An 18548-nucleotide genomic window follows, 5' to 3' on the forward strand; every position below is an offset into this window, starting at 1 on the left:
AATAGATAGATAATTGATAAAATACAGGAGAAACATGTCAAGCTGTTGCGTATGTGCACATGATACTTAGATGTAAGAATGACCTTTCTTTTAATGCTGCTGTACATACAAACCAGCACACATGTCAAAAGCATCAAACAAGAATTATGTAAAGTATTAATCCTACTGACTGAGTCAGAGTCGAGATGAGTCAGCCACTTACTGCGGGCAACATGTTGAGCATATAATTATAGTGTGTGATTTTTATCCTGTATAAGGAACTTTTGTAGTCATTAAGTTGAAGAGTTAAGTTTTGCTTTCATAAGGTTTCTCACTCCTGCATTTAGGGAACGTTTGGCAGTGACAGGCAAATCTTTCTTCACCATTACAAATGATTAAACTAGACGAGAAAAAAAAAGCATCTGTGATTTTTTTTGATTCACAACAGGAATCAAATAGTGCCAATAACCTAAACTACCTTATTGGTATTTTATGTCTCATCACACTGTTATTCTCCAAAGTAAAAGATAACCGGGGCGTACAAGTACATTTTTGTCCTGCTATATTCAACTGGAGACAAAGACATTTCAGATTTGAAGTTTTTTTCTGAGTAGTAACTCATTAAAATGTACGCTCCGTCCCTAAATTGCTTAACAATTGCTGACAATTTTCACCTCCACCACCCTTCACTTTCTTTGTCCACAGTGATAAGACGCCGCTCCCTACACAGCCCAGTGTTGAGAGGTGGAGGGATTATTATTTCTCATTAAACTGTATCTACAAGGAGCTGACTCCATAGAGAAGGCTACCAACAGGGAGAGACGGAGAGGAAGAATAAGCTTGGTCCAGTAATGGGTACATCCACTGCTCCCATAGCAGAGGCTCAGTGAGTGTGTGATGGTCAAGACAGTCACCATGGGGCTAAGACAAGACCACATGCAGCACAAAACCACCAAACAACCTTAATAATGCAGAGTTTGGCAGTGTACTGCTGTTCAAACTGTCAATCTGCTGTGCAAGAAGCCATGTTTGTCTAATCCAACAAGAGAGTTTACCACTCCAGGGCATATTAATGAGATTTTCACATCTCAACTCCTCTTGAGGGAGGACAGCTACACACATGCAAACAGAGAATCTATTCAAATGAATACAACCACTCTCAATCCTTTGACCTTTTTTGTGAAAATGTGTTCGACTGTGGATGCATGTTAAAACTGTTTGGAAAATGAAACTAAACAGGAAAATGAAGCATAAAGCATTAAATTAAAATGAAAAATACTTACCATCAAATCTCTTATGCCGGGAAACAAAGGTGCTCCTCAGTTCATGACTCACTTCCTCCACTAGATTTTCAAAGTCCTGTTTACTCTGTTGGCCAAATGTGTCCTCCATTTCCTGTGTGCAACACGTGTTTCCTTGAGGACATACTCGAAGATGTTCACCTGCAAATTTAAAAAGAAAATCTATTTGCTTTTGTAACAAAAGCAACACTGAAATAACATCCTTCCTCTTAATATAGCCATTTATACTGAAAGCGGTCATACTGCATGTGGGCTATGAAAAGTCTTTAGAAATGCTGAATGATTCAATGAAAACATCTATAGAGAAACGTGGTCAGGACTGAAGGTCCAAAACTCCAGCAACACAAAATAAAGCAACGTATACAAAACGGTGTGTGACAAGGAAGAGCGACGCTCCATTGTCACAATGTCACACACAGCACGATGGATAACATAATACAATTAATTATATAATACAATTAGACCAATTACAGTTACCCACGTAGTTAAATGAACCACACAATCACAATCACAGCAAAGAGACAAATCATTTCACAGTGTATTTGACATTCATCTAAGTTTTCCCACTACATTATAGGATGGATTGATGCAAAATAGCATGCGTCAAGCTGATCCTGTTAAATTACATATCCTATATTTCTATCCCACATGTATAGGAAGTTAACTGCTTGATATTTTCATTAGGGATGGCACGAAACCACTTTTTATGAGTAAGAACTATGAAGCTGTTAATTCATATCATTTCAAAGACATAATACTCCAACAGTGACACAAATATTGTTCTCCTAAAAAGAAAAAAATGAACAGCCCAAACATGCTTTTGCAGATTTTTATTTAAATTTTTACACTCTGTGAATAGTGAAGCATGAGATATAGATTTTTGCATTGTATCTGATTTTAGATTTTTTATCCGTCCGATATCCAATCCAGTAATTTTGACAAGTACTGGACCGATACTGACCCATACCCATACCTTATTTTCATTGTGAATAGTACTGAGAATATTATGAGAATACCATGGCAACCCAAAACAATAATTCCTCAGTTTCTTGTGTGTTCAATTTCAAAATATGTCATTATCTTGCCACTTAACCACCAACAGTGTGAATGTGTTGGTAAATATGTCACCGGGGAAGAAATTGTTTTACAAATGTGAGGAAGAAAATTAGATTTCAAGGCAGTGGCAGAAATCAACATGAGCCAAGTGACGCTACTCAACAAAAGCTCACTTGTTTACAAACTGAATGTGAACATTTAGACCCAGGAAATCTCAGTAGAAATGTGATTACTCTATTGTGTATGACTACACATTAATTATTACAAGCACCTGACCATGAAAAGCAGAGAGATTAATTGTGACTTGGAGCTAGGGCTTCATCTAACATTTATTATAGTAGCTGGCACATTTTTGAATACTCAATTCTGATTGGTCAATAGCGACATTCAATGGTTATTACTGTATATTTGCTGGAGACTAATCACACAAAGAGCCTCTTATGTATCAGTGCACAGAAGTCAGGTCAATTAACCAACGTGTAACTCATCAGAGACATATTTTTCTTATATTAACTAATATTAACAGAGTGTACCCTTTTTTTGGCTCAAAGACTGAAGTCGAGGGGCACAGGGGAGACTTATACTGCTCCAGGCTCAGAGTGGTGGAAAACGTCAGGGTTACCTCGTATGCATGAACGCGGCTTCTCGCTCTAAGGGTTTAGTCATTCATTTACTGGCAAAAAAGCTTCACCAGCTTCACAGTAGTTGCTCTGGTGCAACTGTGAGTCTCATTTATATCCACAAACAACATTTGTGTGCTGATATTTCATCGTTAGTTGCAATTACTTTTTATTCTCCCTCATCGCAGCAGTGCGATATACCCCAGATGAGCCCCCAGTGTAAATAAATGTAAAACTATTTACTCTGGGGACAAACACTCCCAACAACGTTATTTTCACAGTTCAAACCCCACATAAACTCTTGTTTACTACGAGGAAGCAATATAACGTTTTAATTATCAATAAAATAACTTTTAAGTCAATACTTTGTTCCTAACTGTTTGTGTTCTTAGTGAGTAGTCGTTTAATAAGTGGGGTGACGTGCAGTGAGGCGGTCATTGTTGTGAAATAAACCTCAGAGGGACAGAGCGATGTCGCCATTTTTCATCTGTTCTTTGTTGGTTCAGAACGCAGTTGGTGTAGACAATGGGAGAAGTAGGCCTACTGCCCCCAGCACTCCCTGTAATGCATTGCAGCTGTTGAATGTGGTTTGCCAGAGGCGGTTAAACAGGTTAACAACGCGCTAACAAACGAAATCCACGTCGGCAAATGTTTGTAATCGATGTCATTGGTTATGTCAACTTACATTTGCAGCCTTACAAGATAACATCGGTGTGTTTTGCAAAAAAAGAATGAATTTATTTTAATATTAATATTTTTTTTTAATTAAAAGCCTACATGGTCAATGCCGTTGAACGTTCCACCAAGGTCAATAAGTAACACAAGAATAAACACAGAACATGCACCTGCATTGGCAGCCATCAGTAAATCATTAGCAATTCCAGACAGAGCTGTTTAAACGCTGTGTTGTTTGTAGAACCAAGGTCAAAGCCTCTTCAATTATTAGTTGTTAATTATGAGTGCCTGTGGAGTTTAGTCCACCACTACTTTTTTAAGGATTTTTGAATTTTAGATAGTGGCTGAGTTTTTGTTTTGTTTGTTTGTGGTGTAGCTCTTCAAGACGCAAACAGACTGAATCTAAATCATCCATCCATCCATTTTCTACCGCTTTATCCTCCACATGAGGGTCACAGGGTGCTGTGCCAATCTCAGCTAGCATAGGGCAATAGGCGGGGTACACCCTGGAAAGATGGCCAGTACATCGCAGGGCTGAATCTAAATCTGGTTTTAGAAATAATATAAAGGGGTCGTGATGAGGGTGTCACGTCCCCTTGACACAGCTTTCCAAAGATCATGCGTTGACAATGGCCAAATGCAAATGTACAAATCTAAAGAGGAACGAGAGAGGTCGCATACACAATTAGGGGTGTGATATTTTGCCCTAATAAGATTAATCTTGTCAATTAAGTTTTCTATCTCCCCAACATTCCTCACATTCAACTCGTGAGGAATCCACTGCAGTAAGTTGATTGATGGTGGTAACCCTGCTGTAGAGTATAAGTTTGAATGGTAAACATTGAGGGAGCCCACGCGCAAGTGTGGAGAACTGGGCGATTATGGCCAAAACCATTGTGATGATATAATGGTATGTATTGATTCTTTGCTACAGAATATTATAAACACAATACTTATTGTTAAAGAATTACTGCACAGCCCTAACCTTGTGTGCTGAATGTGTGCTGAGGTGCACAGCCTTAACATTGGGGAATCAAGGATTCTTCCTAATCAGGAGCCATGCAGGGGCCACAGTGTACACTGCGCATATCTCATGTCCATATGTAATTTCTTATTCAATACGTACAAACCATGGTGAAGATGACCTGCTGAAGTTCAATGCAAGCATCAGAATTGGGAGGAAAGTTGATCTAAGTGACATGGCATGGTTACAGCATGGTGCCAGACAGGCTGGTCCAAGTATTTCAGAAAGTGCTGATCTGCTGGGATTTTCATGCACAGCCATCTCTGGGGTTGATACAGAATGGTCTGCAAAAACAGAAAAATATCCAGGGAGTGGAATTCTTTCTGGCCGAAAAATGCCCTGTTGATGCCAGAGGTCAGAGGAGAATGGCCAGACTGGTTTGAAACAACAGAAAAGGCAACAGCAATTCACAACAGTAAATCCAATAACCACTGTTTTACAACCAAGGCATCGAGAAAACCATCCCTGGACACAGAACAACACCTTGAAGCAGACACCAGCAGAAGAATACACCAGGTGCAACTCCTGACACTTATCTAGGTGTCCTCTGTACCTAATAGAGGCATGTGAGAGTACTCCTTAGCATACTTTTGTCCACAAGAAGAACAATGTTGATATTTCCTATTTAGTCTGCACGTTTGCTTATAGGTTTTTATCAAGATAACACGTTCCTGTCATATTCTATTGCACATATACATAACCAATGACACTGGGGAAATGTTTAAGTGAATCAAAAGTTAATGAGCTACATCATTCCATAATGCAGACCAGCTCTGCAACAGGATGTGTGTGTCTTCATTTCACAGTCCAAAACATAATAGCACTGTGGGGCGGAGAGCACAACAGGGAAGGAAATTGAAACAGTCACATTTACAGCGATTATCATGTCGTAAAGACTGAAAATTGTCAACATTGCCCCACAGGTCCCCCACACGCACATTCTCTGATTTATCTCCAATCGCTCCACAAAACACAAGGAATTCTGATTCAGATTTTGCCACAAATAATGCAAATTCAATGTGCTGCAGCTACAATGGGCTTCCAATCAGCACAGCAGCTAAGCAGGTGGCAGCTGTAAAATTGTCATGGCATGGGGCGACTGATAGACTGCACAGCAGTAAACAAGAAATGTATTACACTGAGAGAGTGAAGTGCATTGTGATATAAGCTATGGATAGATGACTTAAATGCCAATCACTATACATTATGTCATTTTATATTTATTCTAGTATAATACATTAACCCTTAGAACACTTAGGCAAACTTTTCCCTTTACTGTGAATATGTATATACAGAGGAATGTGCAATATAGAGTGTCTTATGTGCTTTTTGGATCATTTTTATGAACAAAAAATAGAAACAAAATTGGCTTCTATATTAGGGCCACATTGAGGGGATACAAATTCATAGAGTTCGAGAATAAACTCTTAATCTATGAGATTAAAGTCGTGAGAATAAAGTCTTAATTTATGCGATTAAAGTCGTAAAATTACAAGAATAATGTCATAAATTTATTAGATTAAAGTCATAAATTTACGAGAATAAAGCCGTAATATTACATAATACCTGTTGTTTATTGCTACAAACTCTTTATTATGTATGATATGTAAAACATTTCTTTATGTGATCTAGACTCTCAGTCATGACGACAAAGGGAGGGTCACACACTACACATACTTTGACCAAGAGGAGCCACTGACTCATGAGTCTCATCACATAAAACATACAGTATATGAGCCATATTTAGCCATGGACCATAAATAAAAAGACAAAAGAAACATGAGAAGTGAAGTGGGGGAACAGTCAGCAAAACCAGGCTTAATTTAGCTCCGTTTCATGTCTCCCGGTCAACGGCTGAACCTAAATTTTAACAGTGATGTCACTGTGACCTCTGTTTTAATGATGGATTCCTCTTTTTCGTTCTCCCTCTTCTTCTCGCTAATGATCCGCTGTTGTTACTGTTCAGGTTTCAGCACTGGCACCCTGCCACTGTCTCTGATTGGCTGGTTTGGCTTGAGTATTGCAGACTTGGATCAAATGTCCAGCATGTTGGAGACTAGATTGGGGTCTATGAAGTGACGTTAGGAGGTCGGCAGATGTCAGCAGGCCTGTCTTTGCATATTTCACACTTGGCGATTGGCCATACTTCACCAGCACTGGTTAGAGGTCAGAATATTGGGCTGGAAATCTGTCAATTTGTATCCAATTCTATGCAAAGGACGTTTATTTTTTCAAAACTATCCTTTCTAATATACAGTATATTTCACTTGAAAAGTGTCTGGCTGTCTAGTTGTCATTAAAAATAGCATATTTTAATGTATTTATATTATCTTTGGTAGTTCATTTTCTTGGAAATTGGCATCACCATGGTTCTGATAAACAAAAACATGGTATTAATAAGTGAACAGGATAGATCATGTCAACACATAGTATAATCTATTATGGAGCTCCTAAAATAGGTTTTGATCGTGGAGAGAAGGGGGATTTCTATGCAAATGTCACAGGAGATCAGGTGGACAGCTCCCATTGCAGATGTTTTTGTAAAAATTCACAATTCAAAGCACTACCGGCATACAAGTGGGCGAAACATTAATTTGTTTATTAAAAGTATAATAACATGAATTTAGTAACTTCATTTCATCACCCACTGTTTTCAGAATGGCTCAGTAGGAGAGGTGTTAGTGGGAAGTCCCTGGGGTTTATTTTGAGTGCAGCCTTTTCATCAGATATATCAAAAGGGAGAAGAAATCATCTCGACATAACAGCCCTACTGCGAGCTCCAACAGTCTCAACAGAGCAAAACATCACTTAAAAATAAGCATGTCATACATCAACATACGAGATGGGGCTTTCAAGGGACTTCACCACTCAGCAAAGTGCCACGACCTTCCTTGTCAAGGTTAAAACAGCAATGTAGCCTCACAAATAATCTACTGGTGCACAGACCAGACATAAGCAACAGTCACCAGACAGCTCTCAAACAGAAAGAACATGATTATATTAAATGAATGATATTGTTTTGGTAGATGTTCTATTGTCAACAGCATCAAAAGTCTAAAAATAACAATTCATTCATTCAACCAAATATTGTTTGTATAAAACAAGGCTGGATATATCGCATTCTACACAATAAATAATTATTTTTGGGTATAATGTCTTTGCATAATGGATCAGAGTCTGACATAATCAAAGATTATTTTGACAGGATCTGTGACACTAAAGAAAATAAAATATATATTTCCACTTTTCTTATGCTCCAGCGTGTTTCACAGGATGAACAGTGACCTGGTTCAGTCAACATGTCAGATTTTACCTCATCTTGGCTAATACAAGATAATACAATACAGACTCCTTTTAGCACACTGCAGTTCTGTCTGCTTTCCCACCCAGAAGTCAACTATTTCACACTTTTAATACACTTCAATTCCTCTAAGTGAATACACTTCAGTAAGACTTTGACACCTGTGTTCTTTCAGTCCTTGTTTTCAATTTCTCTTAATGTCTTTCATTGGACTGTGCTTCGTGCATTTCATTACTTTGAAACTTCTCCTGAAATTAACCAAGTAGCAGTACCTGAGCTTAATAAAAGTTCATCACCTCCAAGTGACTGTATTTATTTTAGTTTTTTCTTACCACATTCTCTTAGATTTGATCATTCTGCCACTGATGCGTAGAGTGTGTTCATAAAAATAACAACATAGCTTGAAGTCATAAGTCACACATCTTAAGTGTGTGTATTGCTTGTTCACTGCTCTGGAAAAAAAAAGGATAAAAAGGTCTGCTGCGCTGCAAATAGTTGGAAATGGTGGTGCGTTCAAGTCCGATGCCAGACATTACTGGCTTGAACAATTCCATTATTATCATTTCTATGGAACTCAGCAACTTTCTTCAAATAAGCAATTGGCAAAGATGCAGTACTGCATAAAACACATATTCTACTTCTATAACTGAACCATAAATCCGCTTGTTGACATTGCTAAAAAGGTGCATGTATCCATTTCTTTCAATTATAGAAGCACACATAACGTTTGCACAGCTATTCATCGTAGACTACACCAGTGAACTATGAAGCAGGACTTCTAACGTTCAAACAACCATGTATTCTTCAGAACACCTAGATCAGCCTTTGTTATAGGATTGTATACAAGTAAGATTACATTGTTTTATATTGCAAGATAGTAGAAACAAAAATTAAGCCCAAAAGAACGATAGTGCTTTAACTTGTGTGTAACTTGTGTTCTCAACCTTATTTAATCTATTACACATTGTTCGCACATTGTTTGAATCACTTCTGATTTCTGAATGAGATGGACAAGACGATGAGATGACTTCAATAACACGGTCTGACACTCCGCAAGTTGTTTCCATCGAGCGGAACAGTTTGGTTTGGTACACTATGGTACGTGTTTTTTCGCATTTGCATTAGGAATAGTACCAAAATAATCAGCTCCTTATAGTTAAATATATTTTTTTAGATTTTAGACATTTCCCTGGTAATTCTTGGAAATCAACCCAGGTTTTTAGGATTTAGCTTTGTTCGGCTTGATTCTTGTGCCGGACGTCTCTTCCTGTGACGGCACTCACAGGAAGAGAGAACCAATCAGTGGCCGGCAGTCTGAAGACGTCACACATAGTACCTACTCAGTGCGCTTGGAACCTCGCCAGAGCAGGTACTAAAAAAAGTACCTGGTACCAGGTACTATGCTAGTGGAAACGCAAGTACCATGTTTATAGGGAAACTTTCAAAAAAGGCTCTCAGAGGCTCTCAAAATCAACTTTTAGAACAGTGTCCAAGTTCCTGAGGAAGCAGCTAAGGTAGGCCAACTCTCAGAATTGCTAGTCAGTGCCTGGCCAAACAGACCTGCAGCATATGCGCTCTGCCATCTGCTGTGTCCCATAGTTCCTCCTTATGCATTCACAGCTGGAGCCATATTCCGTCCCAATGGAAGTCTTTTCTGAAGCTCTTAGTTTGGTGCTTCAGAGTCTCAACAAGTCCTCAAACCTGAATAACCAACTGATTATCTGTTCCTGCTGTTTTGTACCTAACCTTGGTTTACATGGTTAGAACAATAGATATTAAATTCCTTAAGATGTCCATTGTCATGGTGTGGATATTGAGAACATGATTAAAGTTGGAATGTCAAAGGCCTATGATTTGTTGAACCATCCACACACCCAAACCTCTTCCGGATTCAGATCATTGCTCTTGTTACTACTGCTTTCTATGTCTCTATTCCTACTCTGTCATAACTAAACTCACTCACTCGTTGTCTACCGCTTTTCCTCCCCCTGAGGGTCACGGGGGGGCCGAAACCAATCCCAGCTGACATGGGGCAAAAGGCGAGGTACACCATGGACAGGTCGCCAGTCCATCACAGGGTCATGACTACTATGATAGCTAGAGGTCAGTTAACACCAATGTGGGTGGTAATAAGCTTTTTGTCCTATGGGGTTTGGAAAGTTTTAAGAGCCAGTGTGTTTTCAATAAAACCTCTAAAGATTTCATTGCAGCCATGAATAAATCATTTTTCATTCATATACAGTATTTAATCAGCAATATCTGAAAATGTTTCCACTTACTGGTGACACAGACGTTTGCAAATTTATTTTTTGATTAATTGCATTCGCATACATCATTTAAATATACCTCAATTATTTATGTTGTTTGTTTTCCTCCTAACAACAGTTTAAAAATGATTTGTTTTAACATTCTGGTTAATTTGGTTTAGACTACACTTTTAGTGTTATCAGTGTTGCCACTTGCAGCTACACCACATGTTTAAATCCATATAATTGACACAAAGCAACCTACACTGTATGTATGGGGAAAAGTGGCTCATTACGATTTCTGAAGCGTCAACAAATTGAGCCTAGCATTAGTTTGAGCATGTCACACGCTCAGCCCAGTACGTCCGCTGACAGCAGCAGATCTCTAGGCACATCAGCTGACGACTCCCTTGATCCCCCTCCATGCATTCAGTTTTCAGTCTCATACTGCATGGCCTATTTGAGCTGCCATATCCTGCCTATTCCCCCTGCTTCACAGTGATGTGTTTTACAATCTACCGTCACCACCACCACCACCTCCTTTACATGCTGTATCTGATCTGCATCAATGTCAAGGTGTCGTCACTGATGTCTGCTCTACTCTATGCCGTCTTTTGGCTGCTGCTCTATCCGCCTCATTTTTCCATGTAAGCACAATAAAAGGAAGTGTGTGCTCTCCTCGTTTTCGGTTTTCCACGATGCATGTGGAAGAGCAGGGAGACCCAAAAACAGAGCCATGCGGCCAAACACATTTTTATAAATCACATTTTGAATATTGTATTGAACACTCTTCTAACTAGAGCTGAAACGATGAATCGATGAATCGATTATTAATCGATTACTAAATTAATCAACAACTATTTTGATAATCGAATAATCGGTTTGAAGATTTTTTCATGATTAAAACAAGATTTCCGATTGTTTAAGCTTCTTAAATGTGAATATTTTCTTAATTTCTTTGCTCTGGATAACAAAGAAATCAATAAAAGTTAATCATTTTGTTTGTGGACAAAACAAGACATTTGAGAACATCATAATTTCCAGGTTTGACGAGCACCAATCCACATTTTTTAAGGTTTTCTGATCTTCTAACACCAAACGATTAATCGATTCATCGAGAAAATAATCGACAGATTAATCGATTATGAAAATAATCGTTAGTTGCAGCTCTACTTCTAACTGTAATTAAACATAATGAAAAACATAAATAATTGATTGATCTTCAAGTATTCAGTTCAGATAAAATATTGGACACACATTTATGTCCAAACTTTCGACTGGTACTGTACCGTGACCCTGATGAGACTCTGTAGGCTCACTCACCATCTTGTCAAAAATAATTGCGGTTGGTGAGAGGTTGGTGTCACTCACCGCTCTACTTAACACTGATCATGTAGTTAACACTGTATGCTTCCAGAAATGCAACTTCATGTGCATTTTAGGTTTAATGTAGAATGCATTCACTGTTTCAGTTGCACTCAAATAGAAAACTCTGCTCTTTGCCTTGTGAATCATCAAACTTTAACAAAAAAAGGTGTAAGTCAGGTCATGATCACAGGAACTGAACGAGAATGAAATGCTGCAACATGAAACTACAAATCTTTGTATCCAAGACTGTCTATTCTTTACACTTTTAGTAATGTCTATATATTTTAGTACAGAATAAGCAAGCTTCTCACACAGGTTAGAACCTGCATCAACCAAACAAAACAAAAGGATGACAGTTTTCTATAACAATGTCAGGAGTCGTAATGAAAGCCATGCTTGTGTTTTAAATAACTTGAGGATGCAGATGCAGAGGAATGTGCCCTTGGGTGAATGAGGACAGGTTCAAGAGGGAATGAAATCTCACTGACATAAAAGACTCGACAATAAAAGCAGCGCAGTACAATGCAATGATGGTGTTCTTCATTCTCAGGAGAGTCAGCATGAAGGGGAAAAGGACAAGAATAAAGATGGTGGAACAGTTTTCATGCTCGTGACAGTCTTGTCAGCTTTTCTGAACGCGTCAAGATATTACACTGCAACATGTCATTATGCAAGTCTGAGTGCCATGATAAAACAGCAGAGTGGTTTACTGTTTCATGTGAAACACCATTTTGTGTGAAATAGCATTTTCATACAACACTGTGGTGTATTAAAATGTTTCTCTGTGTAATATAAAAAAAAACACTTTGATGGAAGATAAATGCATAAACTGCCCTCTGTCAATGTTTAAGAGACATTTTAAAAGGCTACTGAGAAGTTTGATGTCATTCACAAAATGAAGCTACAAACACACCCGTTTCTCATACCGATTTGTCCTCATCCATGATTATAGCTTAGAAGACGTGACCATATTGTCTACATCTGCAGAAAACTAATAAGTAACTTCATAATTAAAGCTTCAGCCAATTCTGTCAACATTGTCTTCCTCTCTTGTCAAATGGGAGGATTTGCTTCTTTTCTTTTTAAAAAACAAAACAAACAAAAAACGATTATATGTCATCTATATGAAATATGAGATCTTTTTTTTATGTTAAGATTTGAATTTGAATATGTTTTGACCTAAACTGTGCAACTATAATGGAATGCTCATGTGTCACACCACTCTGCGACGTGCATGAAATCATTACTGCAAAGATAAATGTATTGTATGGATTTATTTAGCACCGTCTGCAGCACAATTTACAAATAACAGGCACGGCATAATCAGCACATGAAGCACGGTGTCTGGCTTTGATGGCTGTGCAGAAGTATGTAATAAAAAGCCCAGTGGATGCATGAGAAGACTAGTGAAGATACTCGATCCATGAGGGCAGTATGCCTAGACGCCCCTGAGAATTATACCCTAGCAGACAAGCCACTCTCTCCTGAGTCACCTTGCTAAGTAGAGCATGCAAGTGGACTACTCTAGACTTAACAGCTGGTGGCTGTTTGGAGACCTGGGCGGAATCTACTCTGATCATTACTTTTCACACAGGATTTACAGCTTAGTTTACCAACAGCCACCATTATTAGTTCTGATACCTTGTTACAGTGCAAGTGCCCTCTGCTCTGCTTCACTGCCAGGAAGAGGACACAACTCAACTGCACAAGACTGCTCCCCACAGTGGGCCGCTGAAAGACACCACACTGAACCATCCTCAGGAGCAGTGTAAAGGCAAACAGCCTCTCCAGTAGCACATCAGGTGTAGTCAGATGTTGTCAACAAGACAGAGAGTGGCAGACGTGTGGCTAAAGATAGATCCAACGACAGAAATGAGGCATTCATTTCATGATGGCTAGGTTTTGACAGGCAGATGAGGTGTTGGGGGGGAAAGAACCAGGTATATGTCACATCCAGAAGCTGAAAGTTGATTCGTATATCACTAAAGAAATGCACATTGATCCTGGGGATTGTTTTCTTAAAGCCAGAGATGATTCATGGACAGAAGGGTTTGTTTTCCCCCCAACTACTGGAAACTGTGTACATAAAAATGAATAGTAAATCAAAAAAGTAGTAGGTTGTCAGATATCAAGTCAGAGATGTGTACCAAAAATGGCTTCAGGGGCAATTCAGGCTTCTTGGGAAATTCAGCACCCACAAATGCATGAAAAAAGTATGGAAGAAACCAGAGGTGATTTTACTCAGGGTTGCGTTTATGTCGCGGCCGTTAGCGAACAAAACCTTGGAAGCGGATTAATGACCAGTCTAACACAGTATTCATCAGCACTGCACTTCCCTCATCTGCTTTGCATCCTCTACTTCACAAACTGAGGAACTTCTCCTGGATGGTGGAGGTTCACAGTTTATTTTCGTGTTGACAAAGACCAGTTTGACCTAATACTTTGGTGAAAATATCTATGCACACAGCTTTGAGCCATAATATCCACTATACTGTATCAATGGGATATGGTTGAAGTGATTAAGCTGCAACCTGCCAAAAGGACAGTTTGTCAATACAGATAGGAAAACAGCTGTGATCATCCTTGTACGTCCAAACTCATCAAATATATTTCTAGTGAGAATCTGGATGATTCACTAAAGGTTGCATGGAATATCTGTATAATCATCTCCAGTTTCACGGTGCATGCCAAATATCATAATAAATGTCATAAGTTTTGACCTTTGAACTCCATCACTTGATTTTTTTTTTTTCCAATTTGAGATTTGTGTGAAATGTCAAATTTAGCGAATAAAAACCCTGCTTTGTGAGATCACTATAATGTGAAAAACAAATTAACATTTGTGCGACAAATGAAACAAATCTCTTAAAGTATTCTTGAGATATATGAGATATAGGTACAGAAAACTCCACAACATTGTGTCTCCAGCCATGGCTGTCACAAGCTAAATGGCACATGGTGCAAAAATAAAATGATTAAATAGTGGAAATGTGTTTCTCTGTGGCTCCAGGTTAGAGTGTAATTGGCCAGGTGACAGGTTCAGAATCCCATCCAATCAAGCTTCTGTTGACAGCGTGAGCACTCATTCCTTCACAGTTCAAATTATTCGTAAAACATTGAATAGCTGCTGCAAGACTGTCACAAGAGAATAACTTCAATCCATTTCCTTGAAACAGATTTATCTCCATGGCTGCATTCCTTTAGTATCCTATAGAACAGTTGCTGCTTTTAAACATAACACATCATTTTTTTGTAGTATGTCTGTGAAATTTAGTCAATTTAAAAACTCAAATTACATGCTGCAACTAACTTTTTTTTTTTTAAAGTGCCCAAACTTAGAACTGAATTCCCTTCTAGTTTTATGTTAAATGTGCAGACGGCATCACCATTATAGATTTTAGAAAGCAGGGTTGTGAGCAACCGAAAGTTGGACATAAACCGTGCTCAAGGCCATAGCCAAAATACCCAGAAAGCTTAGGTCACAGACAGGATTAGAATGTAGGAATGTAGAATTGTATCCAGAAAGTTCTTAAGGCAGGACTTTATGTCTTTCCTGAACAAACTGAAGCACATCAAAATTCACAGCTAAAGATGTCTTCCTCTTGGGAGCAGCAAAAAGAACAATATTCCATCTGATGTAGGTTCCAGAGTGGCAGAATAAAAGAATTTAGTCAAAAAAAAACATTAAATTAAATTAATAAATTAAAAATTAAATGGTAGCATCCTGCACACTGACAGCACAATGCAGATCAGGTAATCATGTGACATCCGACCATGTGTTGCATGTGCATTAAACAGAAAAAAACATAACAAAATCATTTTATTTATTTAACTGACTTCAGGAGATTATTTATCACTTATAATTCTTTGTTATTAAATTGGCACATTTCTGACACTGGGACAACAAAGAGTTTTCCCCAAAAAAATTTGGTAGAAAATACTCTTTGGTTACAACATTTGGTAAGCTGGGATCTTACTGAACCTATCCGAATCCACTTTCAGATTTCAGTTCTAGCAGAAAGCCTCTGAAAACTTGGCTTCAAATTTATCGACAGCATTTTATGGTAAAGACTAAACAAGCAACAATCAACATTAAGGGAAAAATGTTATTAACTCAAAAACCCCTCTCGTCTGCTTCAATCCACTGATGAGGCGTGAAAATATTTTGTTTCTAATTTGAACTCAAATTGGCACTTAGACAGTCATGCCACCTTTAGCTGTAATTCATTGTGCCCTTTTTTTATATAATTGTAAGAAAATACATTTTCCAGGGTTGCATTGTCTTTGACCATATTTCTTACAATAAGCTTCTTGTTAGGCTTTAAGAGGACAACATATTATCTAGCTCTCAGAGGGAACACCCATAGAGAGCGCCCATCATGTGGCCATGTTGGCATTCATGAGCATGATTGATGACACAGGGACAGAGGCTGCATTTGAGAAATCCCCTCTGCTGCAGAAGAAGTGATGATTGTTTCGCTTCGTCTTTCCTGATAGTATCCCCCTCTGCCACTCGGTAGGACACATTCACATTGCACTATATAGTAGCAGGAGGCAGCCTCGAACGGTGGTGCTACACACTGCATGCAAACAAAACATTAACTACCAAACCCAAAAGTTAAATTATCTGTAATAATACACAAATATATTATATATGCAGGGTGAATGGGGACACATTAAACCAAGCAAAAGTTGGGATCCTTCTCAGGATTTTACCTTCATGCAGATTTACTATATCTCATTGTGTCACAACAATGCTGATATATGCTGCACCTGGCCGTTCTTTCTAATAGCACTCACGTTTAACCCTTTTCAATCCTCTCCATTCCATTACATGACAGTAGAGGACCTGGAATCATTTGGCTCATCGTTCATGCACCCCAGGAACACATAAAATACCGGCCGCATTATTTCTGTCCCATCTCCATCTCCTGCCTGGAAGTAAACAGCGCGGGACATTAAATGACTGCATGACAGAATATGACATGCCAGGAAGTTCCATTGAATCCTGCAGTCAGCTGTGTGACTCACTTTCCATATCTTCCAGTCTTGTCTCAGACGTTGGGTAATCCACTAAGTGAAAACTGAGCCGGTCGAGGGAAGACTGAGAGCAGGTTTCATCTTTACCCAGAGCAGTGAGGAGCTGGATTTAAAATTAGATTCAAAAGCAGAATTTGAATTTTAAAGGGCCTCATAAATTTGTGCTTGTCAATAGTCAAAATGCAGTAAGTAATGACTGTTTTGAGAGGGACATGCTGTGGGCATTTCTAGAAAGACTTTTAGATCTGACTCTCATGACTCTTGCTGCTGACAGCCTTCAGCCGGCCCTGGTCAGCAGACAGAAGCACTGCAGTAGTCTAGTGGAATGACTATATCAACTGAGCCTTTTGGCTTTAGATAATAACAATATCCAATGCTGTCACTCCACCGGAACTGGCTCCTTATGTTTGACCAAATGTCAGTGATTTTAAGCCTTTTCATTTTTAGCCCTACACACAAAGACACTGTAGCTGTGCTTGACCATTTCAAGCAGTGCTGAGCAAACAAACCCTGCTGTTATGTCTGGTATCTTCCCATTTCCCTGCTGTTACTTCAGTTATATGTGTGATGGCTAATCAATTCGACCAGTGTAGATATGTGTACCTCATACCTAAGACTGAAAGAAAAAAAAAAAAAAAGAAAAAAGTGTTGTGTTTTCAACAGTAGTCTGTCTGGCATTAACGTCAAACAGATCAAGACAGTAAAACATTTTTCACATCCATACATGTGATGAGGGAAAACAGGTGTTTTATAAATAGTTTGAAAGTAAGCATACTCTCTAATGGCATCATACAAGAAAAGCAGCAAAAGCACACACATCTGTCACTACAGTTTGAGTTTGACGGCAGAGAAAGAACGAGAGAGAGCAAGAGAACACCAGCAACAGTTTCACATAAAATACAGTATGGAAAAGCAGAGAAAGCATCATCATTACCAGTAACACCCAGGTTGACATTTTCCCAAAGACATCAGCGAGTTAATAGAGTGTGATGGCAGCTACAAAGCCGGCAGAAACAATAAGCGACATGGGAAGCTTTAAGAGCCCACAAGTACCAACTAATCTACAAGCACTGGAATATTAACTCCACAGTAATGTCATGACTGAACATGCTCCCCATCTGCCACATTGGCACTCTTAACCCCTCCACTGCCATGCCTACAGTAGATAATGAATATTTGTATGGCCATTTTTTCATGCCGGTAAATAATAGGGCTGTGTATTGGCAAGAATCTGGCATTATGATACACACAGGGGAGACAATATGACATATTGCAATATAATGGTATACAATAATCAGTATTTTCCTCCCCCAAAAAACTTACAGTAAAATAACGATTTATATGCATGGATACAGTTTTCTTTGTCTAGTGAGAGCGAGTGTTTTTCTCCTTAATTTCCTTCTATGTCATATTTATATTTTCCAATGTGTGTGTATGTATGTTGGTATAAGTGTGTATATGTGCAGGAGTTTATGCATTTATATATATATATATATATAAAAATACTTATATACAGACACACGTATATATACAGACACACGAACACACACACACACATATAGGTACGAAGAATTATGTGTAGTTATTATGTGAATTATGTGAAGTTGATTAGTTAAATGCATGAAAAGAAGTTAAGTGAACAATTTGTGAATTGAACATTTGTTCTTCTTTAGGTTCGAAATAATCCGCATTTTTGATTTTGCTGTGCAATGTCTCGTAAAGATTCTGATTCTGATTCTGATCCCAAACTAAACTAAACCAAGAGTTAAATGACTGAAAGCCTGCTGTCAACTAGCGGTTGGTGAATTAAATACAACACAAAACCCCTGTCAAGAATATTTCAATATCGATGCAGCACTTACGTATTACGCCACAAAATATCATGATATTCAAGTGTATCGATATGTGCTTGCACCACTACAAACTAAACATCAATTC

At 38.5% G+C, this 18548-nt stretch overlaps 1 protein-coding gene across 2 annotated transcripts in view; it reads right to left on the reverse strand.

Moving 5' to 3' along the window:
- gpc6b (glypican 6b) overlaps window positions 1–18548 on the reverse strand; it is a 68227-nt gene that overhangs the window by 47155 nt on the left and 2524 nt on the right. For both annotated transcript variants that reach the window (XM_058622353.1, XM_058622352.1), the window contains exon 2: window positions 1263–1421. In XM_058622353.1, coding sequence (XP_058478336.1) covers window positions 1263–1421 — 159 coding nt within the window. The remainder of the gene's footprint in view (window positions 1–1262; window positions 1422–18548) is intronic.

This window comes from Solea solea, chromosome 2 (assembly GCF_958295425.1).
Source record: "Solea solea chromosome 2, fSolSol10.1, whole genome shotgun sequence".
Classification (NCBI taxonomy): Eukaryota; Metazoa; Chordata; class Actinopteri; order Pleuronectiformes; family Soleidae; genus Solea; species Solea solea.